This window comes from Rhinolophus sinicus, linkage group LG02 (genome assembly GCF_036562045.2).
Source record: "Rhinolophus sinicus isolate RSC01 linkage group LG02, ASM3656204v1, whole genome shotgun sequence".
NCBI classification, from domain to species: Eukaryota; Metazoa; Chordata; class Mammalia; order Chiroptera; family Rhinolophidae; genus Rhinolophus; species Rhinolophus sinicus.
In genome coordinates this window covers 118,152,932-118,178,809 of record NC_133752.1, presented here as the reverse complement: position 1 = coordinate 118,178,809, position 25,878 = coordinate 118,152,932, and the positions used below count along the sequence as shown (strand labels likewise).

Below are 25,878 nucleotides of genomic sequence, written 5' to 3'. Positions count from 1 at the left end.
ATTCTAGGAAATTGATGCTTTGTGACCCAGCAGTAGTATGGAAAGAGGAAAAAAGGTGACTTCCTCTAACGCTATCCTTAGCTCTGTGTGTATCAAATGTAAGGTAAACTGCGGCCTCTGCTTCAGAAAAAGGTAAGGCAGCCCAGTGACCCTCCTTTATGCCAGCCTATCAGAGAAGATGTGCCTAGGCACAGCTCTGAGTCTTTGAACTTGCTCTTTGCCTTGAGTAACCTCTTCCCCTAAATCTCCCTTTTGAATTCTTCTAATGCATTCATTGAAACCACCTTAACCATTATCTCCTGAGTAAAGTCTCCCATGTTTCTCTGTGCTTATTCTGCTACCCTTGGCAGAATAGACCCCCACCGCCTTCCTTTGAACCACTGCTGTAACTTACATATATTTCTATGATCAACTTTATCCTTCCGTATTTCTATGATTGTGTCCTTTGCTAAGGATGGCATCTTCTTCATTCTTATAACCCCCATGACTAGCAAAGGCCTAGTAAATATTTTTGCATGAATAGAAATCCAGTCTGTATCATGGAAGTCATATTTAAACTCAGTGGGAGCTTTTAGAATGTGACATCCAATATATCCAGTAATTCTATATGGCTAAAGTTTTAAATTCACTAAAATTAAATAAAATTTACAATTCATGTCTTTGGTTCTATTACATTTCTAGTGCTCCACAGCCATATGTGGCTGGTGGATACTATCCTAGACAGTATTAAAATAGGAGATTTTCAAAACTGAGCAGTGTTGTTGTAGAATATTTTCATTTTTTATAAAAAAGTTCATTATTTTAAAAATGTAACAACACTAATTCCTACTTATGGGATTACCCATTATTTTATAGCCCCGCACATTATTTCAGGGAAGATGGAAGATACTGTGGATGTTCAGTGATTTTTCATTATTGGACACAAACATGTTTTTGATTTCTAAAATAGCAAAAGGCAACACACTGAAGTGATGGAAACTTTGTCTTTCTTACTTACAAGCTGTGTATCCATGGGAAATTTACTTGAACCTCTCTGGAGGTTAATTTGCTCATCTGTAAAAGGGAAATTAAACAACCATTCATAGCCCACAGGGCTATTGGAAGTATTAAATGAGATACTGTATATACAGTAAAGACATACTGTTCAATAAAGGACAGTTATTATCTTTATAGCATCTGAACCTCAAGACCCTAACCTATTAACAACACAATGCAGAGGAACTGCATTCATGGAATCTATTCCTGGAGATAAGAACCATGAATAGCTTCCTTTCTTAGTGTTTAAGACCTTTGGTTTTGACAATTCTATGAACTGTTTCAACTATTGCAAAAGCAAAGGCCAACCCTACCTAGATCAGTATACATCAGAGTTATAATGCTGACTCTGCATTTGCTACTTATCTCCATTTCATCATCTGTGAAATGGGAAGAGTATATTCTTATAGGATTTTTGTGATAAGTAAAGACATGGTCCTAAAAGAGGCTAGCACAGAAGCTGGCAATTTTATGCACTGAATAAACTCCAGAAACAAATATCTATTGTTGCTGTTGTTATCATTTTCATTTTTCTGTCTGGAGTTTTTTCATATCTACAATATATCCAGTGATAGTTTATTGAGTGAATGAATGGAGTATGCTAAATAGCCTCTTCCAGTTATTGCCTGATTTACTTGTAAGACTATGAATAAATATCACTAACCTCATCATTTCATGAAAGTCTAGCATATAATTAAATAGCTTATACAAAGCTTTGTGCATTTCAGGCAGTAACTGGTATAAAGGAAAATGTGACTTTAATTGCAACAGCTTAGAGCTCTGCTTCGAGTCTCATGAGTCTCATAATTAACCAGGTATTATTTGTTTCCTTCCAAATTTATATATAATACATAACTGACTTCCCCTTAATATTGACAGTGTAAGTTTTCTGCTTACACTTTGGTTTTTAACACTAACTATATTTATTTAAATAAGTAAACTCTGCTTTAGTCGAAGCCATTTTAAATATAGCTGGTGTTTAATAATGGAAAACCAGATTCAGCTAATCATTTGACAAAGTTTTAAAGTTTCATCAAATATATATACATATATATATAATATATAATATATAATATATAATATATTTCATCAAATATATATACATATATATTATAATATATAATATATAATATATAATATATTTAGTAGCATCTCTGATCAATGCACAAAAGTCTAAAATAATTGTGATTCAGAAAAAGTGCCTGGAATGACATATGATATGCATATAATGTTTATCTGAGATTTGTAGAATTTGTTGTTCACTATTCCTACAATTATAATTAGAGCGCTGGGCTAGTTATTCTTCAAGTGCCTTGACTGGATCCATTTTCCTCCCTTCTCTGCCCTGCCTCAGGAGACGATATCATCTCTCTGTATCAAACTAAAAATCTCTGCACAGCAAAAGAAACCATCAACAAAATAAAAAGGCAACCAACTGAATGGGAGAAGATCTTTGCAAACAACACCTCCAAAAAGGGGCTAATATCCAAAATACATAAGGAACTCATACAACTCAACAACAAAAAAATAAACAATCCAATTTAAAAATGGGCAGAGGACCTGAATAGACATTTCTCCAAAGAGAACATACAAATGGCTAATAGACATATGAAAAATATGTTCTGGCTTTCTTGATGGTTCTCTTCCCTTTAGATTTGAACAATCAGAAGGTCTGTATTAAACGAGAAAGGTAGATGCCCTGCTTCAGTATCTCACTTGTGGCAGGAGTTGTATTCCTCCAGAAACACGGACCCATGGACAGAGAAATCCTCCCTAGTTGTCACCTCACTTGGCTCCAGAATCTCAATTTCTTCCCCTGTTTATTTCGCCATATGGGTGGGCATGGCTTTCCACCAATGCCAGTCTCTGGATGCCTCGTCATCTTTTGTTTGATGCGGTAAACTCAGTGCACACTCTATCATAGTCCCTTCATTAAATTATCTTCATGTGAATTCTCTGGGGGTAAATGCTGTTTTCTACCAGACCCTGCCTTGTACAAAGGAAAAAGAAAAAAGCTTTGTTGCCAAGTATTTACCAGGTATTTGGCCACAGGAAGGTTATTTAATTTCTCCTAACTTTAGCTTACTTTTCTACAAAATGAGAAAAACAATAATGTTTACATATTTACTCTGTAGGATTGTTAAGTTGGTATGCAGTGATTAGTAAGAATCTCATGACTTTTCCTGGAAATACTGCACTAATGTTCTTTTGTGTTCTGAATGGGGTAAATGATAGGGGATATTCCTACATTGCAACCATAAGAGAAGCCAGACTGCAAATGTCATGAAGGAGGGAAGAGCTGAAAGAACTGCAGAGATGCTCAGCTAGAAATCTGATCACTGCAGCTAAAGGCTCACCAAATAGCAGGACTATTTTGTATTTCCCTTTATAGTTTAAACCAGTTTGGATCTGGTTTCCAGTATTTGCAACCATAAGTCATCCAACGTTGTAAAAGAAACAAACTGTCTTCACATGTTTACTTATTACTTGTGGATACCATAAATATACTTTTAGATAAATATGTACTCTTGGTAGATCAGCTCTTTTTCCAGGTTTGTTGAATGGTCGGCTTTGATAGTTGTTTATGGATCCTGCAGAAAAAAAATCTGAAATCGGAGGTTTAACTAAATGCAATAAATATTTCTAACACATCTAGTAATCATAGAAATGTTCAGGTAAGCAGCTTGATTATACACAGGATAGTTTTAAAATTGATTTAGTATCTTAGTAACTGAAAATATCGGTTTTCTAGTCCAATCAGAAAAAGTCAGCTTTGTGCTTTATCATCTTAACATTAAATATAGATAATGTAAGTTACAATACACAGATGTTAAAAGACAGAGGTCAAAGATATATCTAAGAACTTGAAAAGATGTTCTGCTCATATCAAAAAAGCAATGTCTATTATTTTCAGAAAGTTTAGAGAAGATTTACAATTACACTTGCATACAATAGTAATTTTGAATGTGAACTTGTGAATTTATTTTTTTCAAAATAATGACATTAGCAAAAATTTTACATAGCCTGTATTGAATTTACATATTCAAATGAGGCTTTTCCAGTAATAATGGGGACTGATACAGAGCTAGATTTTGACGTTTATGTCAAAGGCACTATCCACTCTATGAGTTACAGAAGATTGATCATTTTAAACTTGATTGCTTCTGAAAATTAAAAACAAAAAGCTTTACTAAATTGTTGATATACATATTTACTCCAAATTTTACATTTAGTGAAATAAGAATATCTGCAATAGCTCAGTTAACATCAACAGAAAACTTCAAAAAAAGGATTCTGAAAATGGCAGGCAAAATATTTTTTTATTGTAGGCAATTATTTAAACTGCATATTTGGCTGTATGCATGATAAGTCATGTGGGAAAAACATCCACATTACAGTTAGGTTTCCAATATCTAGCTTTATTTTCTTTTTATTTTTTTCCTAGCAATGACATTAACAGGATTTTGCCAGATTATAAAAAAGAGGGTTTTCTTGGGAGTTACTTGAAGTTTCCGAGCTGAATGGCAGAGCGCACATAGACACAACGGAAGGTGGATGGCTGGATCTCCCAGTACTGGACTGGGTTGCTGAACAGGCTCACACCCGAGTAAGAGGCCTTTTTGGTGTTGTATCCAGGTGGGCAGAAGTCGTTAGAGCCAACTGCAGAGATGTTGTTGTTATGAAGGTAGACAACCTGCATCATGAAATAGACAATGATTATTTTCTTCTGAATATATTGAGGTCCCTCACACAAATATTTTATTCTTTTTCAGTATTTTCATCCTTAAGTTTAAATACCTTAATGCTTTTTAAACCAAACTTTTGATTTCTCTCTTCCTTTCTAAACTCACTTTTCCCTCCCTTCATCTCCTCATTCAATACATGTCATCTCAATCTTTACAGACGCAAAAGCTAAAAACATTGTCATTGTCCTTGATCTTTCCTTTCTCTTATACTCTCTGCCCAACCATCAACAAACCCTGCCTGCTCAACCTTCAACATGTACATATCGTCCAATTCTCCTCCTGTCTACTCCCAAATCCTTTTCCAAAGCTGCTGTTTTCCTCTTTTGGATTATTGAAGAGGAATACTGATTGTTCTTCCTGCTTCCTCCCTTCTTTCTTTCCTTCCTTCCTTCCTTCCTTCCTTCCTTCCTTCCTTCCTTCCTTCCTTCCCCACTTCCTTCCTTCCATCTTTCCCTCCCTCCTTCCTTCTTTTCTTTTTTTTTTAGTTCATAAAGCAATTATTTTAAAAAGTAGGTCCAGTTATATCTTCTTTACTTCAACACTCCATTGGCTTCCCATGTCATGCAAAATAAAATTCAAAGTCCTCACCTCAGTCTCCAAATCCTACGTGATCTGACATCCTTCTGCTCTGACCTCATCTCCGCTCACTGTTCAATCTAACCAACCTGGCCTACTTGCTTCTCCTCTAATATATAAATCACGGTTCCTCCTTAAGCTGGCACACACTGTTCCCTCCATCTGGAATAATGTTCTCCAAGATGCCTGCGAGGCTTACTGCCTCATATAATTCATTTCTCCATTCCAGAGAAGTCTTCCCTGACCATCCCCTTCTGTCCCATTCTGCCATTCTCTGTCTCAAATACACTCCTTTATGTTTCTTTATAGCAATTCTCACTATATAGCATATTATACATTTTTTTTCCCCTCCTCTACAATAATAACTCCATGAGGAGAGAAACCTAGTCTGGTTTGTTCATAATTGTATCTCCAGCGTCTACTAGAACAGAATAGGTGTTCAATAAACATATTTGAATGAACAAATGAATGAACTCATAGTTATTTCAGAAACTGTGTCTATATGGAATATTATGGTTTTAAGAAAAAGATAATGATAGATAACTTAATGAAATTATTAAATTGTGGAAGTAATATATAGTGAAGAAAAAGAGGGTATACAGCATTAGAATTAAAATAAAGAATCACAAATTCTAGTGTCACAGTGTTTGAAATAAATAGACCTAGAAAGTTTGAACAAAAATTTATTCTATATTTCAAATTCTACTCTATGAACATAATGTTATAGTTCATTAGATTTTTTCCCTGAAATATATTTTATGATTATATTTAAGATAATAGTAATTTGTTCATAGATTTCCTCAGGGAAACTAAATATCAGACTTAAAAAGGGACTTTAGAAATTAATTTTTTTATTTTCATTATGTAGATGTGAATTCCGAAGAGCAAGAAATAACTTGATCATACAACAATACAACCAACGCTAAAATATAATGCTAAGGTGACAATTTATAAAGCAAGCTGTAAAATCTATGAGGTGCTCCCTTAAAATAGTTTACTTGAACTACTGTTTCACCTACCAGAACCCTCACACTCATATGTTGGTACAAAGGGCCTTGTTTAAGAAAGGATTTAGAAGGAAAACAATAGATGTCATACAGGAACAGAAACAAGCGATAGTAAAATCAAAATAATAGCTGTGAGTATTTTTCTTGTATGATTGTCAAACTCTGAAAATATCTTCTTGTCATTTACCATTCTCTCTTTCCTAACAGTGATTAGCAAGTAAAGGGAGAAGTATTTGGTGAGAATTCATGGCTAACATTGAATGTGAGAGAAGAAAATATCAAGACATAAAGCAAGTACTAGTCTATGTGAAAAGGAAATTAGATTCCCAACTCATTCTATGAGGTCAATATTCCCTAACATTAAAGCCAGACAAAAAATCATGATAAGAAAACACCAGTCAAATATCTCAGATGAATACAGACAAAAACTTTAAACAAAATATTAGAAAACTGTAGCTCACAACATGTAAAAGGATTACACAATATGACCAAGACCACGCATGATTTACCTCAGAGATATAAAATTGGTTTAACTGAAAAATCAATAAATTTAATATACCCTATTCAAAGAATAAAATGCAAAACCACCTGATCATCTCAATAGACACAGAAAAAGCATCTGAAAAATCCAACACATATTCATAATAAAAGATTTCAATAAACTGGGACTAGAAGGGAATTTTCTCAACTTGATGAAGAGCAGCTACAAAAGACCTATAGCTAAAATGGCACTGAATAGAAAAAGATTGCCCAACTCCTCTTAAAACAGAAAACAAGACAAAGATGTCTAATTTCATCACTTCTATTCAACATTGCACTAGAGATTCTATCCAGTGCCATGAAGCAAGAAAAAGAAATTGAAAGAATTCAGATAAAAAAGAATAATTAAAACTGTCTTTATTTACAAATGACATGATACTGAACGTAGAATATCCAAAGGAATCCACTAAAATTAATTGCAACTAAAAACAATTTCAGCACACTCATAGGATAGATCAATATACAAAAATCAATTCAATTTCTGTATACTAGTGATAAACAATTCAAAACTGAAGTTAAGGTAACACTTCATTCACAATACCATGAACAATAAAAACATTAGGAATGAACTTAATAAAAGAATTGTTAACCCTAAAAACAACAAAATATTGTTATGATAAATTGAAGATAAAATAGAGAAATATTACATGTTTATTAATTGAAAGACTCAATATTATTAGGACAAAAACTCTCCCCTAAATGATCTATAGATTTAACACAATTCATATCAAAGTCTTAGCAGGTTATTTTAAATAATTCTAAAATTATATGGAAATGCAAAGGAACAATAATAGCCAAAACAATTCTGAAAAATAACAACAAAATTAGAGGGCCTTCATTCTCAAGTTTAAAACATAACCAAATGTTACAATAATCAAAATGTGTAGTATTAGCAAACATAATGTGGCTAATCCATGCAATGGAATGCAATTTACCAATAAACATGAATGAACTTCTGATACATGCTTTGATGTGGATGACCTAAAATCATTTTGATAAGTGGAAAAAGCCAGACACAAAAGCCACACATTGTATGGAAATATCCAGAAAAGGCAAATCCATAGAGACAGATAGAAGATTAATGATTTCCTATGGCTGGGGATGAGATTAAGAACTGATTAGAAACAATGAGAGGGATATTTTAAAGGTAATGGAAATGTTCTAAAACTGGATTTTGGTGATATTGAATAACCATATAAACATTTTGCTAAAAATAATTTGAACTACATACTTATAGAAAAGGAAGCAGAGTAGGTGGAATCCCTAGGAAAGGAAGTAAAATGAGTACATGGGTAGACAATAAGATATGAAAAACCAAGAGTTCGGCCCTTCTGAATGCGGGGCCATGTGTGAATGCCCATGAGATTTGTTGACATTCAACCATGACTTCAAAACAGCATTCTTTATATATATATATATTTTTTTCTATGACCAACAGTACAAAACACATTACATGTTGAGACTTAGTATAGATAAATCTGTGCATATGAAACACATTTTTTAACATTTAAATTTTTATACAGAAGTTCAAGGTTCATAGCAAAATTGACAGGAAGGTACAGAGATTTTTCATATACCCTCTGCCCCACACATGCACACCTTTCCATTATCAACATGCCCCACCAGAGTGGTACATTTGTTACAAATGGTGAACCTAGACTAATGCATCATAATCACTCAGAATCCATAGTTTACATTAGGGTTCATTCTTGATGTTGTAGATTATATGGAGTTGGACAAATGTATAATGACATGTACTCACATTTCAGTATCTATCATACACAGCATTTTCAATGCCCTGAAAAACCCTCTGTGCTCGGCTTATTCATATCTCCCTTCTACACTCCTGGCAACCCCTGATCTTTTTATTGTCTCCACAGTTTTGCCTTTTCCAGAATGTCATATAGTTGCAATCGTATTGTATGTAGCCTTTTCAGATTGGCTTTTTCACTTAGTAAAATGAATTTTGCGTTCCTTCTTGTATTTTCATTGCTTGATAGCTTGATGAATAATATTCTTTGTCTGGATGTACTACAGTTTGATGTATCCATTCACATACTGAAAACCATCTTGGTTTCTTCCAAGTTTCAGCAATCACAAATAAAGCTGCTATTAATATCTATATGCAGCTTTTTGTGTTGACGTAAGTTTGTTTTCAACACAATTGAGAAATGCCAAGGAGCGTGTTATCTCAATCACATGGTAAAAATATGTTAAATTTTGTAAGAAACTGTAAACTCTCTCCCAAAGTAGCTGTAGGATTTTGAATTTGTACCAGAAATGGATGAAAGTTTCAGTTGCTCCACCTCGTCATCAGCATTTGGTGGTGTCAGTGATCCAGATTTTGGTCATTCTCATACGTGTGTAGAATAACAATCTCATTGTTATTTTAATTTGAAATTTTAAATGACATATGATATGGACAATCTTTTTATATGCCTAGGAGTTTTACAGGTTTGCATTTTACATTTATGCTTATGATTCATTTCAAGGTGATTTTTGTCAAGGATGTAAGGTCTGTGTTTTGACTCATTTTCTTGCAAGTGGATGTGCAGTTATTCCAGCACCATTTGCTGAAAAGCCTGTCTTCGCTCCACTGCACCGCCTTTGCTCCTTTGTCAAAGACCAGTTACCTGTACTTTAGGAGGTCTGTTTCTGACATGTCTAATCTAGTCCTGAAGTCTGGTAGCAATCAAGAAGGTGAAAATGATTATTCTGAGAGCTAAACATAAAAATAAAAACAGACCAAAAATAAAAATAGACAAAAAGCCACCACCAGCTAAAACCTGTATAGTAACAATGCTAGCTATTCTTATTAGGTCTTCTAAGCATTTTGGTTTTACTGGTGGCTTCAAACTCTGCTTACTCACTACTCTATCATCCCGAAAGATCCACTGAAAAAGGATGAGAATGAAATGAAATCTCTTAAAAGTTTCATCTTCATACTTGTATTTCAGGTGCTTTATTGAAATCTACCTAAAGTAAATTGTGATGTATCAATTTAATTTGGAGTTTTTGTCACAATTAAAAAATCAACAATTTATTGATATTGTTGAGGGCAGAGTAAAAGATAAACCTATTTTGAACCCCAAACAAGAAAGCTGAGATACTAGATGACCAAAAGGGTTTTATCTATAAGAGAGTGTCAGCATCAAGGCAGTGTTTCTAAATCACCATGATTGAACTAAATACCTGTATAAATTTCTGAAAGAAACAATTTAAATATGACCTTTAAAATAATTGAAAATTTAGATTAAAATATCAAATACGTAAAATCTATAGATGACCACTTTATTGAATTTTTTTAAAATTATGTAATTTGAATAACATGTTTGTTTTGGTTCCTCAAAGTAACAATGGAAGTCTTATTTTGTTACATATGAAATTATTACCACTATTTAAACTAATAAGAATGCCTTACATTTGTAGATTTACAGATTGACCTGTATCTTCTTATCCTTGAATGTACTAAACTTGTTAATTTATATAATATAAAGTTAATTCAGTCACATGCTAGACAAACATGCCCTTTTGAATTATATGGCATCTGCTGAAGCCTAACATTAAAACTACTATTTTATTCCATTCATGTCTTTGCATCACACATCGTATCTTTTTCAACCAGTGTGTATTTGGTACATTGACCTGAGACTTGACCTACCCTGCTTCATAAAAAGCATGACAGTATGGAAGCAAGCACTGTAGTGAGTTCAAAGCAATAGTCCTAACTTAAAAAATATAATGATTTAAACTTATATTTTTCACTTATCTTTTTTACAAAAACATTTTTTTTTTTTTACAAAACTCTAATGATTATTTACAAAACTATAAATGACTATTTATGTGGAAACGGTCAAAATATCTCTCTGCAAAAAGATTTGTAAGCAGAGCTTCCTGCCTCCTGGCATCCCAGCAGGGAGGGTTTGCTCCCTAGATATTACTCCGAATAGTTAGTGGTGTTGCATTACCTGGATGTATTTGTGCTCTGCCAGCCCACCAGGCACTTTGATGAGCTTGTTGTTGTTCAAGTGAAGTTCCCTCAAATGAGGAGTGTTGGCCAGAGAGCCATTTTCAACAGCAGAGATGCTGTTGAAACCCAGTCCCAACCTGCAGAAGAAAACAGGAATGAATGAATACACTGCACATGGATGCTTTCTGACAGGCTTTGTGTGATTAATTGAATCAATAGAAAAAGACAGTGTTCCTGTTTGCACTTCTTCTTTCTGCCTAGAGTGCTTTTTCTAAACACTCTGAGCTTGGACAAAGCCCATTTGTTCTCGGCATTTCAGCTGAGTATTAATTTCTTTGAAACTCTTCGGACAGTACCAGCCTGAATAGGTACCCCTAGTAAGTGCTCATGTAGCATCCTGTTATCACCCTCTTGTAAAACTCAAGAGACTGTGTACTTGTGCGTCTTTCCTTGAGATGAGACTCTCTTGTGTTATATCCAGTATTAACACAGAGCTAGATACGAGCAATGGATGCTGTTGAATTTATTTCTATGTACAAAGAATGTAGTGAATTCACTTGGGAGAAAAACAAAACAAATACTATTTCATTTTGGTCATTTTGGAAATCAAGCAACTGTGTACTTACCACATAAATTTATTTGTTGGAAATACAAGGATCTTATGAGTCAATAAATCTACTTTCTAGAAAGATTCACATTTTGCATTAGTTTGAAAGAGTTCCTCAATGATCATCTATTATTGTCAGAATTCGCCTGGTGCCAACATTCCTGGCTTCTGACCCTGATCTCTGACCTAGACCTAGATCTCTGTTTCTTGTCCCTTTGGCATTTCTAATACAATACCACTAAATACTTTGGCTGTATTTTTTTAATCAAATCTAAATATTTTGGCTGTATTTTTTTAAATTAAATCTATAACAAATGAGAATTCTGCAGCTGTGTTGTCCCCTCATAGTGAATGGGATTCAAAAATTTGAAGAAGTTGACTTCGAGACAATGATGTATTCAACATTCTAGGGATTAATCTGTCAAAACCAGGGTGCTGTCAATCCAAAATGGCAGAGAAAGGATACCAGTGATTAGGTAAGAAGATATTGGAAGAAAGCCAGAAAACTCCAAGGGAGAGAAAAAGGAATAATCCATTGAATTTTTTCAAATGCAGTGGAAGAGACTTTTTATAGGATGGTTTCTGTTTGCCTTCAGCTAGTTTTGATGTTTGAGCCCTTTTGGGATTTAGATGCTTGCTTAGGTAATCAAAGTCTCCCAATTTTAATCATGACTTGGTATTTGAAATAATAGAGATTAAAGTGTATTGATTTTAGGCTAGCAATAGCACCACTGGTTTATCTTAAATATTGATTCTTAATTTGGAATCTTGGCTCAGGATATTTTGGTTCTCCTTCAATCTTAGGTATTTATCTCTCGTTTCGGGCCTCTCCTTTTTCTATTTCAGAATCATGCTTCTTATTTCTTATAACACTCCAAGTCCCGTGTCCAATTCGGGCTAACACATTTCTTAGAACATAATATTCCTAATAATTTATTCAAGGAACTCACAATTTTTCAATGATTTATTTATATATTCAATAATCAAATGTTTTTGAGAACCTACTATGTTCAAGTATTATCCTAGACTTGTGATGGAAAATGATACATGGATCAAAAAAAACAAAAACAAAACAAAACATGATTCATTCCTTCAAAGAACGTTTCACCTTACATAAGGGAAATGATAATATATATTTAATAATAAAATGCCTGAAAACCATTTTATATTTTTGCAGAGGGACATATGCTATTTTCTACGCACTTGTTCCTAATAACTAAATGAAATATTTGCCCTGCATCATTGTTCTGAGATCAGTGACTGCTTTTTTCTTCTTTCCACAATTTGAATTTTCACATTAAAATACTACTCACATTCCAGCATCAGTGAGGAGCAAACAACACCAGAATTTGATAGGCATGTTTTTCTGGACTTGATTAAAAAAATAAATGTGTTTGATAAACTCAAGAGTTAGGAAAGTTCGCTTGATCAATGAGGCAATCTGTTCTAATTTAGTGAATGGAATTCAAATCCATTTAAACAGAAATCCTCACTTCTATTGATCTTCTCAAAGTTAGCACATGATGTTAAGTGCAGAATCTCAAAATATCCGTACCATTTTCAGTACAGAATGAACAATTTTTTTTTCTAAAAAAGCACAAGTATTATGAATGATTTACTAAGTTTAGAATGTTAGACTATTGTTACTCCTACTATTACTTTTACTAATGATCCAATAATAATAGCTGTCCTAAAGACAGTTCTACAGAATAAAGAATGTAACTTATCTTCCTACATTTTTCTGCAGCTAAAGGGACCTAATCAACAAAGACAGGTAGGTGCTACATAACATTACTTTGAAAAATATCTTCTACGTTCGAAGTTATAATTGAAATAGCTGTAGGTAAAGGATTTCTTATCATTTGAGATACACCAGAGTAATACACTGCAATGATAGTCACATCCTGGGGCTCATCTTCAGCTCTCACCATCCACTGGGTCACTGGGGACTAGCCACAGAAATGAGAAAAGCTGCACTACATATCCGTCTGGTCTTAGGTATTTTTCAAAGATAAATGAAACACTTCATATTTATTTATCAACCAGGAAATTTATATACACCAAGAGGAGTGAGGCCAATTGGCATAACAACATGCCTCTCTGTAAGAACGTTCAGTAATAGTTATGGATCAAGAACAGAATGTCTCTTGAAGACAGCCGAAGGTTACTGCCAGCACGCCCCTCTTTTTATTACTGAACCAGGGTGAAAATACAGAAAGACTGAAGTTAGGTTAGAAAGCAAGGCAGGCAACAGTGGTGACTCACAAGGAAAAAAGTGTTAAAGAGGGCCAGAATTTTTTTTTCTTTTTTTCAGACGATATTAAATGTCCAGAGACCTTTTAAACTCTTAAAAGAATGGGAATTAGAGAATTTCATAACTATTCCAACTCTATGGGGTGGTGTGGGATGCCTAATATTTCTATATACTTATAGCTTATATTTTAATGCATTTTCAAATTCTGAACTGTGTTATAATTTACTTAATCTTCTGTTTAAGGCAACTGAGTTAGAACATATTGAGTAAGCATATGGATTTCATCAAACACCTTTAATAAGCTATGTCTTAATCTAAAAACAATATGGTATGGTATTCATAAAATGATCTTGGTGGTTACCATAAGGATACTATTTCATTAGTTTTTTTTTAATGAAATAATTGGGCAAGCTGAAGTTTGAGGTTGTTATAAACAACAAAAATGTGGTACAGTCAAAAATCAATCATGTTTCGAATTCTCAGCACAAAGACACTAATACACCTAGACATTTTACTGATAGAATATGATGAAAGAATATTATTACTTAGCCAAATTATTCAGTCCTTTCAGGCTAGCTGCATCAACTCTGGTGATTTTGTTGCCATCAAGATGTAATTCAGTAAGGGAAGGAGGAAGATCTGAAATATAGAAATACAAAATATTAAATTAACAGATAAACATAATTACAGACTATAGAAAGATGTAATAAGGACATATGCCATTAAACTTTTAACAGACATGCAGTTTTAAAGGATTCGTTTCTCATCTTTTTCATCAATTTTGCTTTTCGCCATTTTTCTTCATCCCTTTTATAATAATGTATGTTTTTAGAAGTAGTATATGCCCTTTCTGCATTTCTTCTAGATTGATTTTAACAAAAACATGGACTGAGTTTATCATTTAGTAGATTTCATTCCTAGGAATTGTTAGGATACAATTGCAGAACTGAGGTGAGACCCTGAATCTCATTAATTTCTTACATCTTTGTTTATGGACTAAAATTGCCATTGATAAAAGATAATAAGTCTAAACTGAAGAGATAAGTATTTGAACTATAATGAAGAGATTATATATAAGTTAAACATATATACACACTTAACCAGCTATTTCATTAATGAGCATCGTTAATAACTAACATTGATATGCTGTACCTGCCTTAGTCTTTTTTTTTTTTTTTAACTTTTTTATTTTATTTTAAGTATGTTTTTCCAGGACCCATCATCTTCAAGTCAAGTAGTTGTTTGAATCTAGTTGTGGAGGGTGCAGCTCATAGCGGCCCATGTGGGGATCAAACCAGCAACCTTGTTGTTAAGAGCACTGTGCTCTAACCAACCGCCCCCTGTACCTGCCTCAGTCTTAATCAACTTTTCCATAAAAACATAAAATGCCTCTGCAACATGGGTGTGTAGAAAGAGCTAAAGCTTACTTGGATTGTTAAAATCAGGACTGTTTCTTTATACAAGAGGAGTGCAATGGTCTATCATCAAATGATCTTCCATATGTAGAGCACCTGGGGAAATAATTTTCGGCCTAAACCTCTAAACCACTAAACCTCTGGATAGTACTTCTTGAATGGCTATGATTTCTAAAAATTTAATAACATAAATATAAAAGTTTAAATATTTAATTTTCATTGCCTCCTGCCATCTGAGGAGGTATTATGTTTTTACATAACTTTTAAAACAGCATATTGTTCCACTTATAAGAATAGCAATAACTAAAAAAAAAACAAAAAAAAACAACCTGGAAATTGTTTACATGGAGAACTAACATCTGCTTAGCAGAAAGTGTTGGTTATCTGTCCATAAAGAATAAAACTGGAAAATTACAGTTTATGTTTGGTCTGAAATTTTCATTGCATCCCACTGAATTCTGTCAAGATTGTCTACTTAATGTAAAAGTTTAGTCTATAGTTTCTGTATAAAAGTGTGTTTTGTGTTGGAGATGCTAAGGAAATAAATTCTGCTTACTGAATATCTGTTCTGTGCCAAACACTGAGAGTGGCACTTTTCCTAGCTTACCTCCTTTAATGTGTTCAATATTTAAATTATTTTTCATTAATCTCATTTCATAGATGAGGATACAGAGATTCAGTTACAAATTTTATAGGTTATCTACCTACTAAGTAGGGAACATAATATGTTTCCAGATGGCCAAAGGGAGTTAAGATAGCATGCTCTTAACTGAAGGAAATTAAGTCACAATTGCATTATACTTATGAATAAGGAGCAGGAAGTCACAGTCATTCTTGGATTAAGGGATTTCAACTACTTGAGTGTCCTTTGCATAAATACAAGTAGATTTTTACAATATTCCTATACGTAAAACAAGGGAGTATATAACAAAGCAATAAATGCACTCCTTTCTTCCCTGTTACCATGAAAATATATTTTTAAAATATAGTGTCTCTAGAACACTAATTATCATCGCACCCATCATTACCTACTTTCTAAGTGCCTCTCTTTTTGAGACTTCAGTTTCCCAAAAGGAAAGTTATATCCAGGAGGAAGTTTGTGAAAGAAACCTTGGCAAATTTATAAAGAACATTATTAGCCTTTGCCATTGTAGCATTTAGCCCAAGATCCTATACTATAGTTACTTTTTTTCTTTTTCTATTTTCCATTTTAAGATAAAATGTATTGATAGTTTATGTTGGGCCAAATACTATATGTGCGCGCATCACAAGTCTTACAACTATTAATCTTCACAAATATTCTAGAAGATAGGTGTCATTAATACCTCCATTTTATAGATAACAAAACTGAGGTTTTAGAGATGTGGAATAATTAGCTTAAAGTCACAGAGCAACTAGTGGCTGAGTCAGACCTCTCACTTAGGCTGATCTTTAATCTCTTCATTCCATTCCACTTCCCTTCTCTTTCTATCAATGATGGAAGATAATATGTGGTAATTAAATCTCCCTGAAGGTTGGTGATGTTCAATCAGAAGAGTCTCAGCCTTAGAAGGCAGACCCATATATTAGGCAGGCATAAATATGCATGGGGTGGGGGGAGACTTAATATGGTAAGTAGCAGAGTGATCTCTAACTTCAGCCCAGTACAAGCCCAGCTCTGCCAACTCCTGGCTCCAAGACTTTGATCACAATTTACTCCATCTCCTTAAGTCTCATTTTCCTCATTTATAAAACAGGTGTGATAATATTAGTTACAAAAGATTACTGTGCGATTCACAGAAGACTCTATGAAAAGCATTTGACACAGTGCCAAAAGCTTTGGGCACCATATAACAGAACCTATGAAAAGCATTTAGCACAAGTGATGAATAACATTTAGTTACTATAATTTTAATATTATTACGTGTTTAGTAAATAAAAGCAAGCTAGAGATGATGAGAAAAGATAGGGAAACAAACAATATAAGAAAGTGAAGAACAACAGATCTCTAAGTGATGAAATGTATTACTGAGTGATATTTAGGAAGATGCATAAAGAAGGACAGTAGAATCAAAGACTGTGCTTAATGCAAGACATCTGACAACATGAAGTGTGGGAAGACCTGGACTGTGAATCCCAGCCACTTTACTTCACCTCCTACAGCTCTAAGGCTTTATGCAAGATATACATATAGCTAACTATATTTTATTCATATATATATGTATGTGTGTGTATATATATATGTATATATATATATGTATATTAAATATATGTACTGGAGATAAAAAAGATTACGTGTTACGTGTTACACGCAACAAGTCAGAGACTCCACATAAAAGTGTTTTATGAACTATAAATCAATCTCCCCCTATTTGTCTGTCTGTCTGTCTATCTATCTACCTACCTACCTACAGTGGTGCTATCATGGGTCAGAAACATCCTCTGTAGCAAAAAGACTGAGGAGATGGCAAGGGATGGGTAAGAACCCATTCTATGGAATGTGTATTCTAGAGTTGAACTTTCTATGGAAGCACAATAAAGGATAATTGTTTCCTGTACGCAAGTAGTTACTTTTTGTACCCAGTCCAAAAACAAGACACCTAAGTTGAGAAGTGCCAGATGGACAGGAAAAGTTGAGAATATAGGGGGCTTTTTCTGAGACAAGAACTCAAGGCAGGGAACAAGAGAACATTAGAGGAATTTATTTTTGATAATTTGATGCTTTTTCTGATTCACAAAGACTGACTTGTGTGCGTCTCCTGGGTAGCCCTTTCAACACAATGAATTTATTCCCATGATTGTGCAGTGATGCTGTTTACTTGTCTGCCTTTGTTCCAGGCAATAAACTCCTTGAAGGCAGGTAGTATACCCATTCACTGCCCTGCCTCCTGTGTTGGTACTTTGCCTAAGCAAAATGAGTGAGCAAAACATTTTTATTGAATAACAGAAGGTAATATTAATCCATTACTTACCTACATGCCAGATATTTCTCTAATAATTTACTTAATTTAAAACAACTCAACGAGGTGGATATTGTTTCCAGTTCACAAATAAATAAATTGAGGCACAGATTTAGAATAACTTGCCCAAGGTCCTACAGACATTTAGTGAAAATTTGAACCCAAGCCAACAGACTACAAAATCCATACACATTACAACACATAACTGTCTCTGTAAGAGTGTGGCCACTGTGCATCCTCGTATTCAGAGAGTAATAACTGAAATGTCCTGAGATGGAAAGGAATTCACTAAGGGACGAAAGACTCAAAGTAAAAATTTGCTCAATTTCAGAGGTACTTCCACATATCTCTTTCCTTTCTATTATTTTTTTTTTCCTTTTTACAAAATACTGCTAAAGCACTCTACTTTTTAAATAATAACTGCACTTTTCTCTTTGTGAAATCACAATTATATAATACAAAATCATTATGCATTAAATTATATCTTAGAAGAGGCTTTAAAGGTAAAAGAGACTAGCCATCTTCACTGGATTGCCTAGTGGTCACCTGGGCTCAGTAGAAACACTTCTGGGGATAGAGAATTTGCTAGAAACATAACTGGCCACTTGAGTCACAATTCAATTTTTCAAAACAATGTTTTTAAGTGTTTAGATTTAGATTTTCAAACTGCTTTGGAGACATTTCTATCACCTCGAGGGATGGCGGTTATATTGGTGTCAGCAATGCGGATGTAGGAGAGTTTCTTCATTCCCTGGAAGGCTCCATTTTCGATTCCTGAGCTCTTCAGAGGGTTGGTGCCCAGTTCTACAAATGCAGTAAGTGCAGAGCGTTTAGAGGACAATTTTAGGATATTGCAAGTCAGAGCACACAGTCTGTTTCAACAAGGAATTTAACAGAAATTTGGTTCAGTAACGACTGAAAATTAAAAGACATGCTTTTCTAAGGGATAGCAAAATGGGGTAAAAAGTCCCTTATTAAAACAAATAACAACAAAAGTATTATGAAAAAGCAATAGCAGCAAAAACAATAACAACAAAATATTTTAAGGTGCATACACAGCTTTGCCCAGAAATTAACACAAGCAAGTGTTTACAAATCACACATTATGAGGCTATCCCTTCTCTAAAATACCTTAAAATGTTGTTAAATAATTTGAATCTATCATTTGGTTAAGTAAGTTATAAAGTTATAGGTTTTTACCACACGTAGAGCAAAGCATTAGAACCCAGTTTTTTTAAAGCTAATGATTTATAGGTGTGCAGAATAGAACTTAACCACACAAGGAAAAGGTATCCCCAAATATCGCTATTCAAGCAGTATTTAGTTCCAGCCTGCATTCTGGGCATGCAGGAGGCTAGCTGCAGCCCTAGCACTTTCTCTACATTCTCAGATCCCCAAGGACAAGGAATAGAAATGTCGGAGTAAAGCACAAATTTAAAATGCCATTTCTCCTGGCTCTGCTTCTGCCATTCCCAGAGGCTTAAGGCACGTCTAGCTAATTTACCTTCCTGCAGCTGAAGCTTACTTGGAATATCTTAAGGTGAAATGTGAATCCTGGTCTTAGAGTTATAAGTATATCTGTACCTACGACGATCATCTGGTTCAGTCCATTGAACACAGATTTCCGCACTTTGCTGATCTCATTCTCGTGGGCGCGTAACTCCTGAAGAGTTCTGGGCATTTTTTCCGGCAGTTCCTTCAGCAGATTCTTGGACAGGTAAAGTCGTTCCAATTTCACCAAAGGCGTAAATGCTCCAGGACTGATTTTGCTAATTTTGTTGTTGACGAGAATCAATGTCTATAGAGAATGAACAAAAACATTTTCTTAATTCCAAAAACTTCCACACACACATATATATATATATATAAAACAAGCGTGTAAGTCTATTCATTTCATAACATATTTTAATAATTGGTTTAGAGAATGAAGATGTAGTTAATATGATATGTATAGACTTAATATATTTTTCTCCTATTTTTTTTTGCCCTTTTTAGATATAAAGGTTTTACATGGTCAAATATATTAATACTATTGGCAATTAAAAAAAAATTGTTTCTGATTTCTCCTGATATGGAGAATTACTTCTAATTCATTATTGTTATACTTATAGCTAAACCTATATAACCAAACCTAATTTTGGACTATCTCATTCTCTTCCAATGATTTGTATGTCTGCAGAATTGCTCTGTTCTTGTTAAGTCTCTTTATCAACTAATCCTAATTAACTTAGATAATTTCATTAAGTTTTAAGAAACTTGAACTTTCCTTTGTAGAACTTTTATGCATATATGAAAACACGGAACAAAAAATGGAACTAGAATAACAGTCTCAGAAATGCAAGAATACTTCCTTATAGTAACAGCTGATAAATTACCAATGTACATTACCATGTAGTTCACATTATTTCACTAATTGAAACTTATTACAAGTAACATGATTTTTTAATCTAATCCTAAAATAATTGGTTGATTAAAACAAAATCCTAAGAAGTTCCAGTGAAAGTTAAAAAACTCATGAGGGTTAAAGTCATAAAAAATGTAAAATGTCCAGGAAATCAGTAAAAGCCAGAGCTAGAAAAAAATTGGGAGGACTTGTATCACTAGAAGTCATCCCAACTAGTGGACGCTTAATTATAACAGCAAAGAAGATACTCAATTGCCATTTGAGGAAGAAAATTCTGAAAGCTTGATATAATTACATGCATTACACATGGTTGGAAAAATCTGTTTTATTTACAGTGTTGAAATCTATTATGAAGAATCAATCTGTTGATGTATTACCTGCTATTTCAGGTAATAAAATATTACTTATTTTACTAGAAAATAATTAGTGCCTCTACCTGTGAATATGCTGTAGTGGTAATTGCTGCTAAATTTTGGTGTAGTGTGACATTTGTCCAGAGTTATTTCTCCCATAAAGTAGGAATAACAATGGCACCTAGAGGGGGTTTTTGTGAGGATAAAAGTAATAATGTATATAGACAGCTTCTTTGCAAAACATCTTTCAAATATTATTGTTAGTCACAAGTTTTAGTTCAGTGAAAAGCATCTCTGCTTTCTGAATAAAATCAATTTGAAAAATAAATGAAATTATACAAATTTTGGCCATAACGAGGTAAAATTTTAAGAACTCTATAAATTAGAACTTTGTATAAAGTAGATCCACATGTGAAGAAAGTTATTTGTGTATATACAGTATTGCTAAATGTGGTTCGTGTTAGTCCATACACAAGGATATATAGTTAAGGAAGCATAGTTATAAAATAACAGGCAATGGCAAGATGTTGAGATAGGAAATAAATGTGACTACACTAGCTAATGACAAAGTGCAGCTACCAGAGAAAAAGTCACAGGTGAACCCCAGGTGGATTTCAGGAGGTCAGCTGATGAAAAGAAGAAAGACAAGTAGAAGTCCATTCTCATTAGTTAGCCCAGAGGCTGAGATAAGTTCAAGTAGCAGAAAACTTGTTGCTTGGGGGTCAGGAAGTACCTCGAATGCCATTTAACCTAAAATTGAAGCACAGACTCAAAAATCAGGACAACCTACTTCAATGGTAACTGAAGAAAAAAGTGATCTAGCTTAGGAGGTAGGGGAGAGGTCACAAAAAATGTGATAAGCAATAGAAATAGGGTGGAAGTAGGGCTAAAAACATTTCCACCACCTTCTTCCAAGAAAGTGGTCAAAAGATACAAACTTTTGATCGTAACATAAATAAATATTGGGGATATACTGTACAACATGATGACTATAGTTAAAACATTTTTTTTAAAAAAATTTATATGTATATGAGATGATGGATGTTAACTAAATTTATTGTCGTAATCCTTTTGCAATATGTATAAGTCAATTCATTATGCTGTACACTTTAAACTTATACAGTTGCTGTATGTCAATTATATTTCAACAAAACAGAAAGAAAAAAAATGTTGAAAGCTGAATTAATACATACAATTTCCTTTAAGGCCACTTATGTAGGGCTTACATTGTATCAGGTATTATTTTAAGGGATTTTATGATTGCTATCATATTTATAGGCAATTATTAGTGTACAGAATCAAGGCAGACTGTACCTGAGTTTAGATGTCAAGCTCTGGCTCTTATTTGCTATGTGACTATGAGCACATAACTTAACTTGTCTTTGCCTGAGTGGCTTCATCTGCATTATCAAGAGCGTCTACCTCATAAGAACACTTACAAGAATTAAATAAGTTAATGCATATAAAGCATTAAGAACAGTGCCTAGTAACAGTAATTGCTAACCAAGTGTTATTATTCAGTCTTTGACAATTTTTATTTATTTTTAATTTAAAAACATTCCTTACTAGATTTCTAAAGCTTCAATTCAAAGAAAATATGCTGAATGTTGACATAATATTTAACTTTCCATTATTTTATAGAAGTTACATAGTTTTTTCTACTATATATAAGTATAAAACTACTCTTATAATATGTGCCACTCAGAATGAGCCACAGATTTATAAATTCATAAAATTATTGAAGAAAAAAGGAACATTTTTCTGTTACATCCTTTCTATTGTAATCTTTGCTAAATTTTCATTTCTCTCTTTCCTTCTCATTCAAGTGTGGCTTTCTTAGCTGAAATTATGATGTTTATTTGCATAATAACAAGGATAGAAAGCTCATGAATGAAAGAGTAAGAGAAAAATAGCGGTTTAACATCCTCAGAATGGTTCGGAGCTCTAATAAACTCTCTCTCTCTTCTCCCAATGTGTACTTTGAAGTAGAAAGAAAGAAATTGCCAAGATGATAGTTGCCTAAAAACATACTCACAAGTAGACATGGAAAAGAAAGAACACATTATTACAAATGCCAGACTTAATGAAAACATCACAGAAACTAGATATCTCTTATTTAAGGATATGAGAAGTTCAAAAAATTATTCAGATTACACTTAAACACACAGGAAGCAGGAATTAGAGTAAGATAATTTTCCTTCCTTAAAACAGTAGCTTTAGGGGTGGCCGATGGCTCAGTTGGTCAGAAAATGAGCTCTCAACAATAAGGTTGCCGGTTCAATTCCCATCCTGGGATGGTGGGCTGTGCCCCCTGCAACTAAAGATTGAAAACAACGATTGGACTTGGAGCTGAGCTGCGCCCTCCACAACTAGATTGAAGGACAACGACTTGGAGCTGCTGGGCCCTGGAGAAACACACTGTTCCCCAATATTCCCCAATTAAAAAAAAAAAAAAAAAAAAAAAACAAAACAAAAAAAACAGCTTTAGGATGAATTCATGAAAATAAAATGGAGCTTCTTAACATTTCAGTTTATTGAAACATAATATTCAGTTTTTCTTATTGCATCTCTTTTAACTTCCCCAATGATGGTTTAAATAGTCATTGACAAATCTTGTTGGCATCACCATCAGCTCACTCCCAGTGAAACCATAACATGAAAGTAGAGAGGTCAATAGGGGCTCAGGCCCAGTAACCTATCAGTGGAGATGGATCCCATTGGTCCACGGTTTGACATACTTAGCTCAAGCCTTATCCTCCACTGTCTCAGAGTTAATCTTTCACTCTAGCCAGTTTCTTTTTTTCTTTGTCTGCTTCTTATTTTTCTGCATTACCTTTCTTTTAGCACAGCAAACCCCCTTTTCTTCTCTTGTTTTCAATATTCTGCTAATCCTCTAAGGCCCTTTTCCCCATATTTTCTCATAACACTAACTGGTAACATGATGTAAAATGATGTCTGATGTTTCACGTACTCTGTGTCCATAACATTACTACTTATAGCATAGTGTGTTTATATTGTTAGACACTTCAATAAATTGACTGTATAACCTTTTATGTGCTATTATTTTTATTAACTGTTCCATGGAGAATCTTAAGAAAAAGATCTATGCTTCCTTTTCAAATTCTAGTGTCTTTTCTCCTACTGGATACGTTTTTATTTTCTCGTTTTGGCTGTCAGAAAGGTGGTAACTAAATCTTGTGTTCCTTATATGAACTCTGTAACATATTATGACCAGTTTATTTTACTTTACATTATTCCCTTAAAAATATATCTATATCTATATCTATATCTATATCTATATCTATATATCTCTCTATATATATTTCATGTTTTAATATATAGCAGCCAGATGATTTATTTTAATATTTAGATTTTACTATGTATTGCCTATTCTTACTATATAACTCCTCAATTATTTTTATAATAGCTAGATGATATAAATGGACATAAGAGTTTTTATATTTACATTCCCAACCTTAAGAATGTATTTCTATGGTAGTTATCATAAGAGGCCATAAAATTCTCTGCCTATATAGGTAACTCATCACTAGGCAATCCTCTATATTATCTGAGAATTCTAGCTTTTTACGTTGTATTTCTAACGTTGAACAAAAATCTACATCCCTGAAGTTCCACTCAATTGTCAATAGGACAATTCTGTCATCTTGTAGTTGAAGGAAATAAATTCAATTTCTCCTCTCTAACGTGCCCCTTCAAGTATTATATTTCACCATAACCTTTTTGCATTCAATTTAGACATCTACCTCTCTGTCAACTGTGCCTGTAAGTTCCAGATTTTTTACCCTTATGATGATCATTCTTTGAATGTCATTCTTAAATTTTTTTGCCCAGGACCAGACTCAATAACTCACGAGTGGCCAACCAGAGTAGAATACCTCACGAGTGGCCTACCAGAGTAGACACAGTGGGACTTTTAGTATTTAATTGGATATCAAAATCTGGCTTATTAACACTAAATGTTCAACAATACCTTGCGGGGAAACCACACACTCATCCCCCAGGTAGAGATTTGGACTAGATAAATTTTACAGGGATTCCAATGACGTACATAAACAGACATTGCAATTGCTCTTATAGAAGGTGGCTTTAGCAGGGCTTAACCCTATTTGATTGGATTGGTCATTCTCCATTTATAACACACACTCTCCCAACTACAGTTATTATATATTCATTCTTTACCATTTTTGACCCTCCTCTATGACCTGGGAGGCTGACTTCCAGAGATTGCATCACTCAGATGTCCTTGTCTTTTGGCCTCTAGTTAGGTTCAACCATAGGAGACACTGGCAGGAAACTAGAAGGTAGGACTACAGCCTCCCACCCCTCTCAAGGCTCTGGGAGTCCCTGGATCCTTTAGACCTTGTGGGCTTGAATGCTTCACAAATGCTTTTTTGGTTCCCATATCCCTTTGTAAATAAATAGTCCATTTGGTAAAGTCTCTACTGAGAAATATTTTCAAGAATGCCATGTTTTTTCTGCTAGATTCCTGACTGGTAGACTGGATGTATTACATTATACTAAATAGAGGTAAATGACAATCACAAGAAAAACAGATACAGATAAGGATACAGCATGCATAATCCTAAATACAGAGCAAGAAATATATATATATATATATATACACACACATACATATATGTATATACATATATACACACAAATATACATATATATGTGTGTGTATACATATGTATATATATATATGTATTTGTGTGTATATATATATATATATATATATTTTTTTTTTTTTTTTGAAGATAGATAAAATATAATTATCCCTGTTTCTGTTGGTGCTAATCTTTGGACTTTTGCAAAGTTATTTACTCCTCTTAGAATATGAATAAAAGAAAACAAATGAAACAAAGAAATGAAATAAAACGATCAGTCCATTTTGTGTTTTGCTTCACTATTGAAGTACAATCTAATTGGGAAGACAAAGACTTATTCATGAAACATGAAAGAAGATTAAGATATAAAGTATTTTTAAGGAGCAAATACTAAAGATAAACGA

The 25,878-nt window shown here is 33.7% G+C and overlaps 1 protein-coding gene across 2 annotated transcripts in view; it reads right to left on the bottom strand.

Moving 5' to 3' along the window:
• Positions 1-3,990: 3,990 nt before the first annotated feature.
• DCN (decorin) overlaps positions 3,991-25,878 on the bottom strand; it is a 38,703-nt gene continuing 16,815 nt past the window's right edge. For both annotated transcript variants that reach the window (XM_019742150.2, XM_019742151.2), the window contains exons 4-8: positions 19,674-19,887; positions 18,780-18,893; positions 14,281-14,374; positions 10,873-11,011; positions 3,991-4,729 (exon numbers count right to left, since the gene is read on the bottom strand). In XM_019742150.2, coding sequence (XP_019597709.1) covers positions 4,535-4,729; positions 10,873-11,011; positions 14,281-14,374; positions 18,780-18,893; positions 19,674-19,887 — 756 coding nt within the window. In that variant the 3' untranslated portion in view covers positions 3,991-4,534. The remainder of the gene's footprint in view (positions 4,730-10,872; positions 11,012-14,280; positions 14,375-18,779; positions 18,894-19,673; positions 19,888-25,878) is intronic.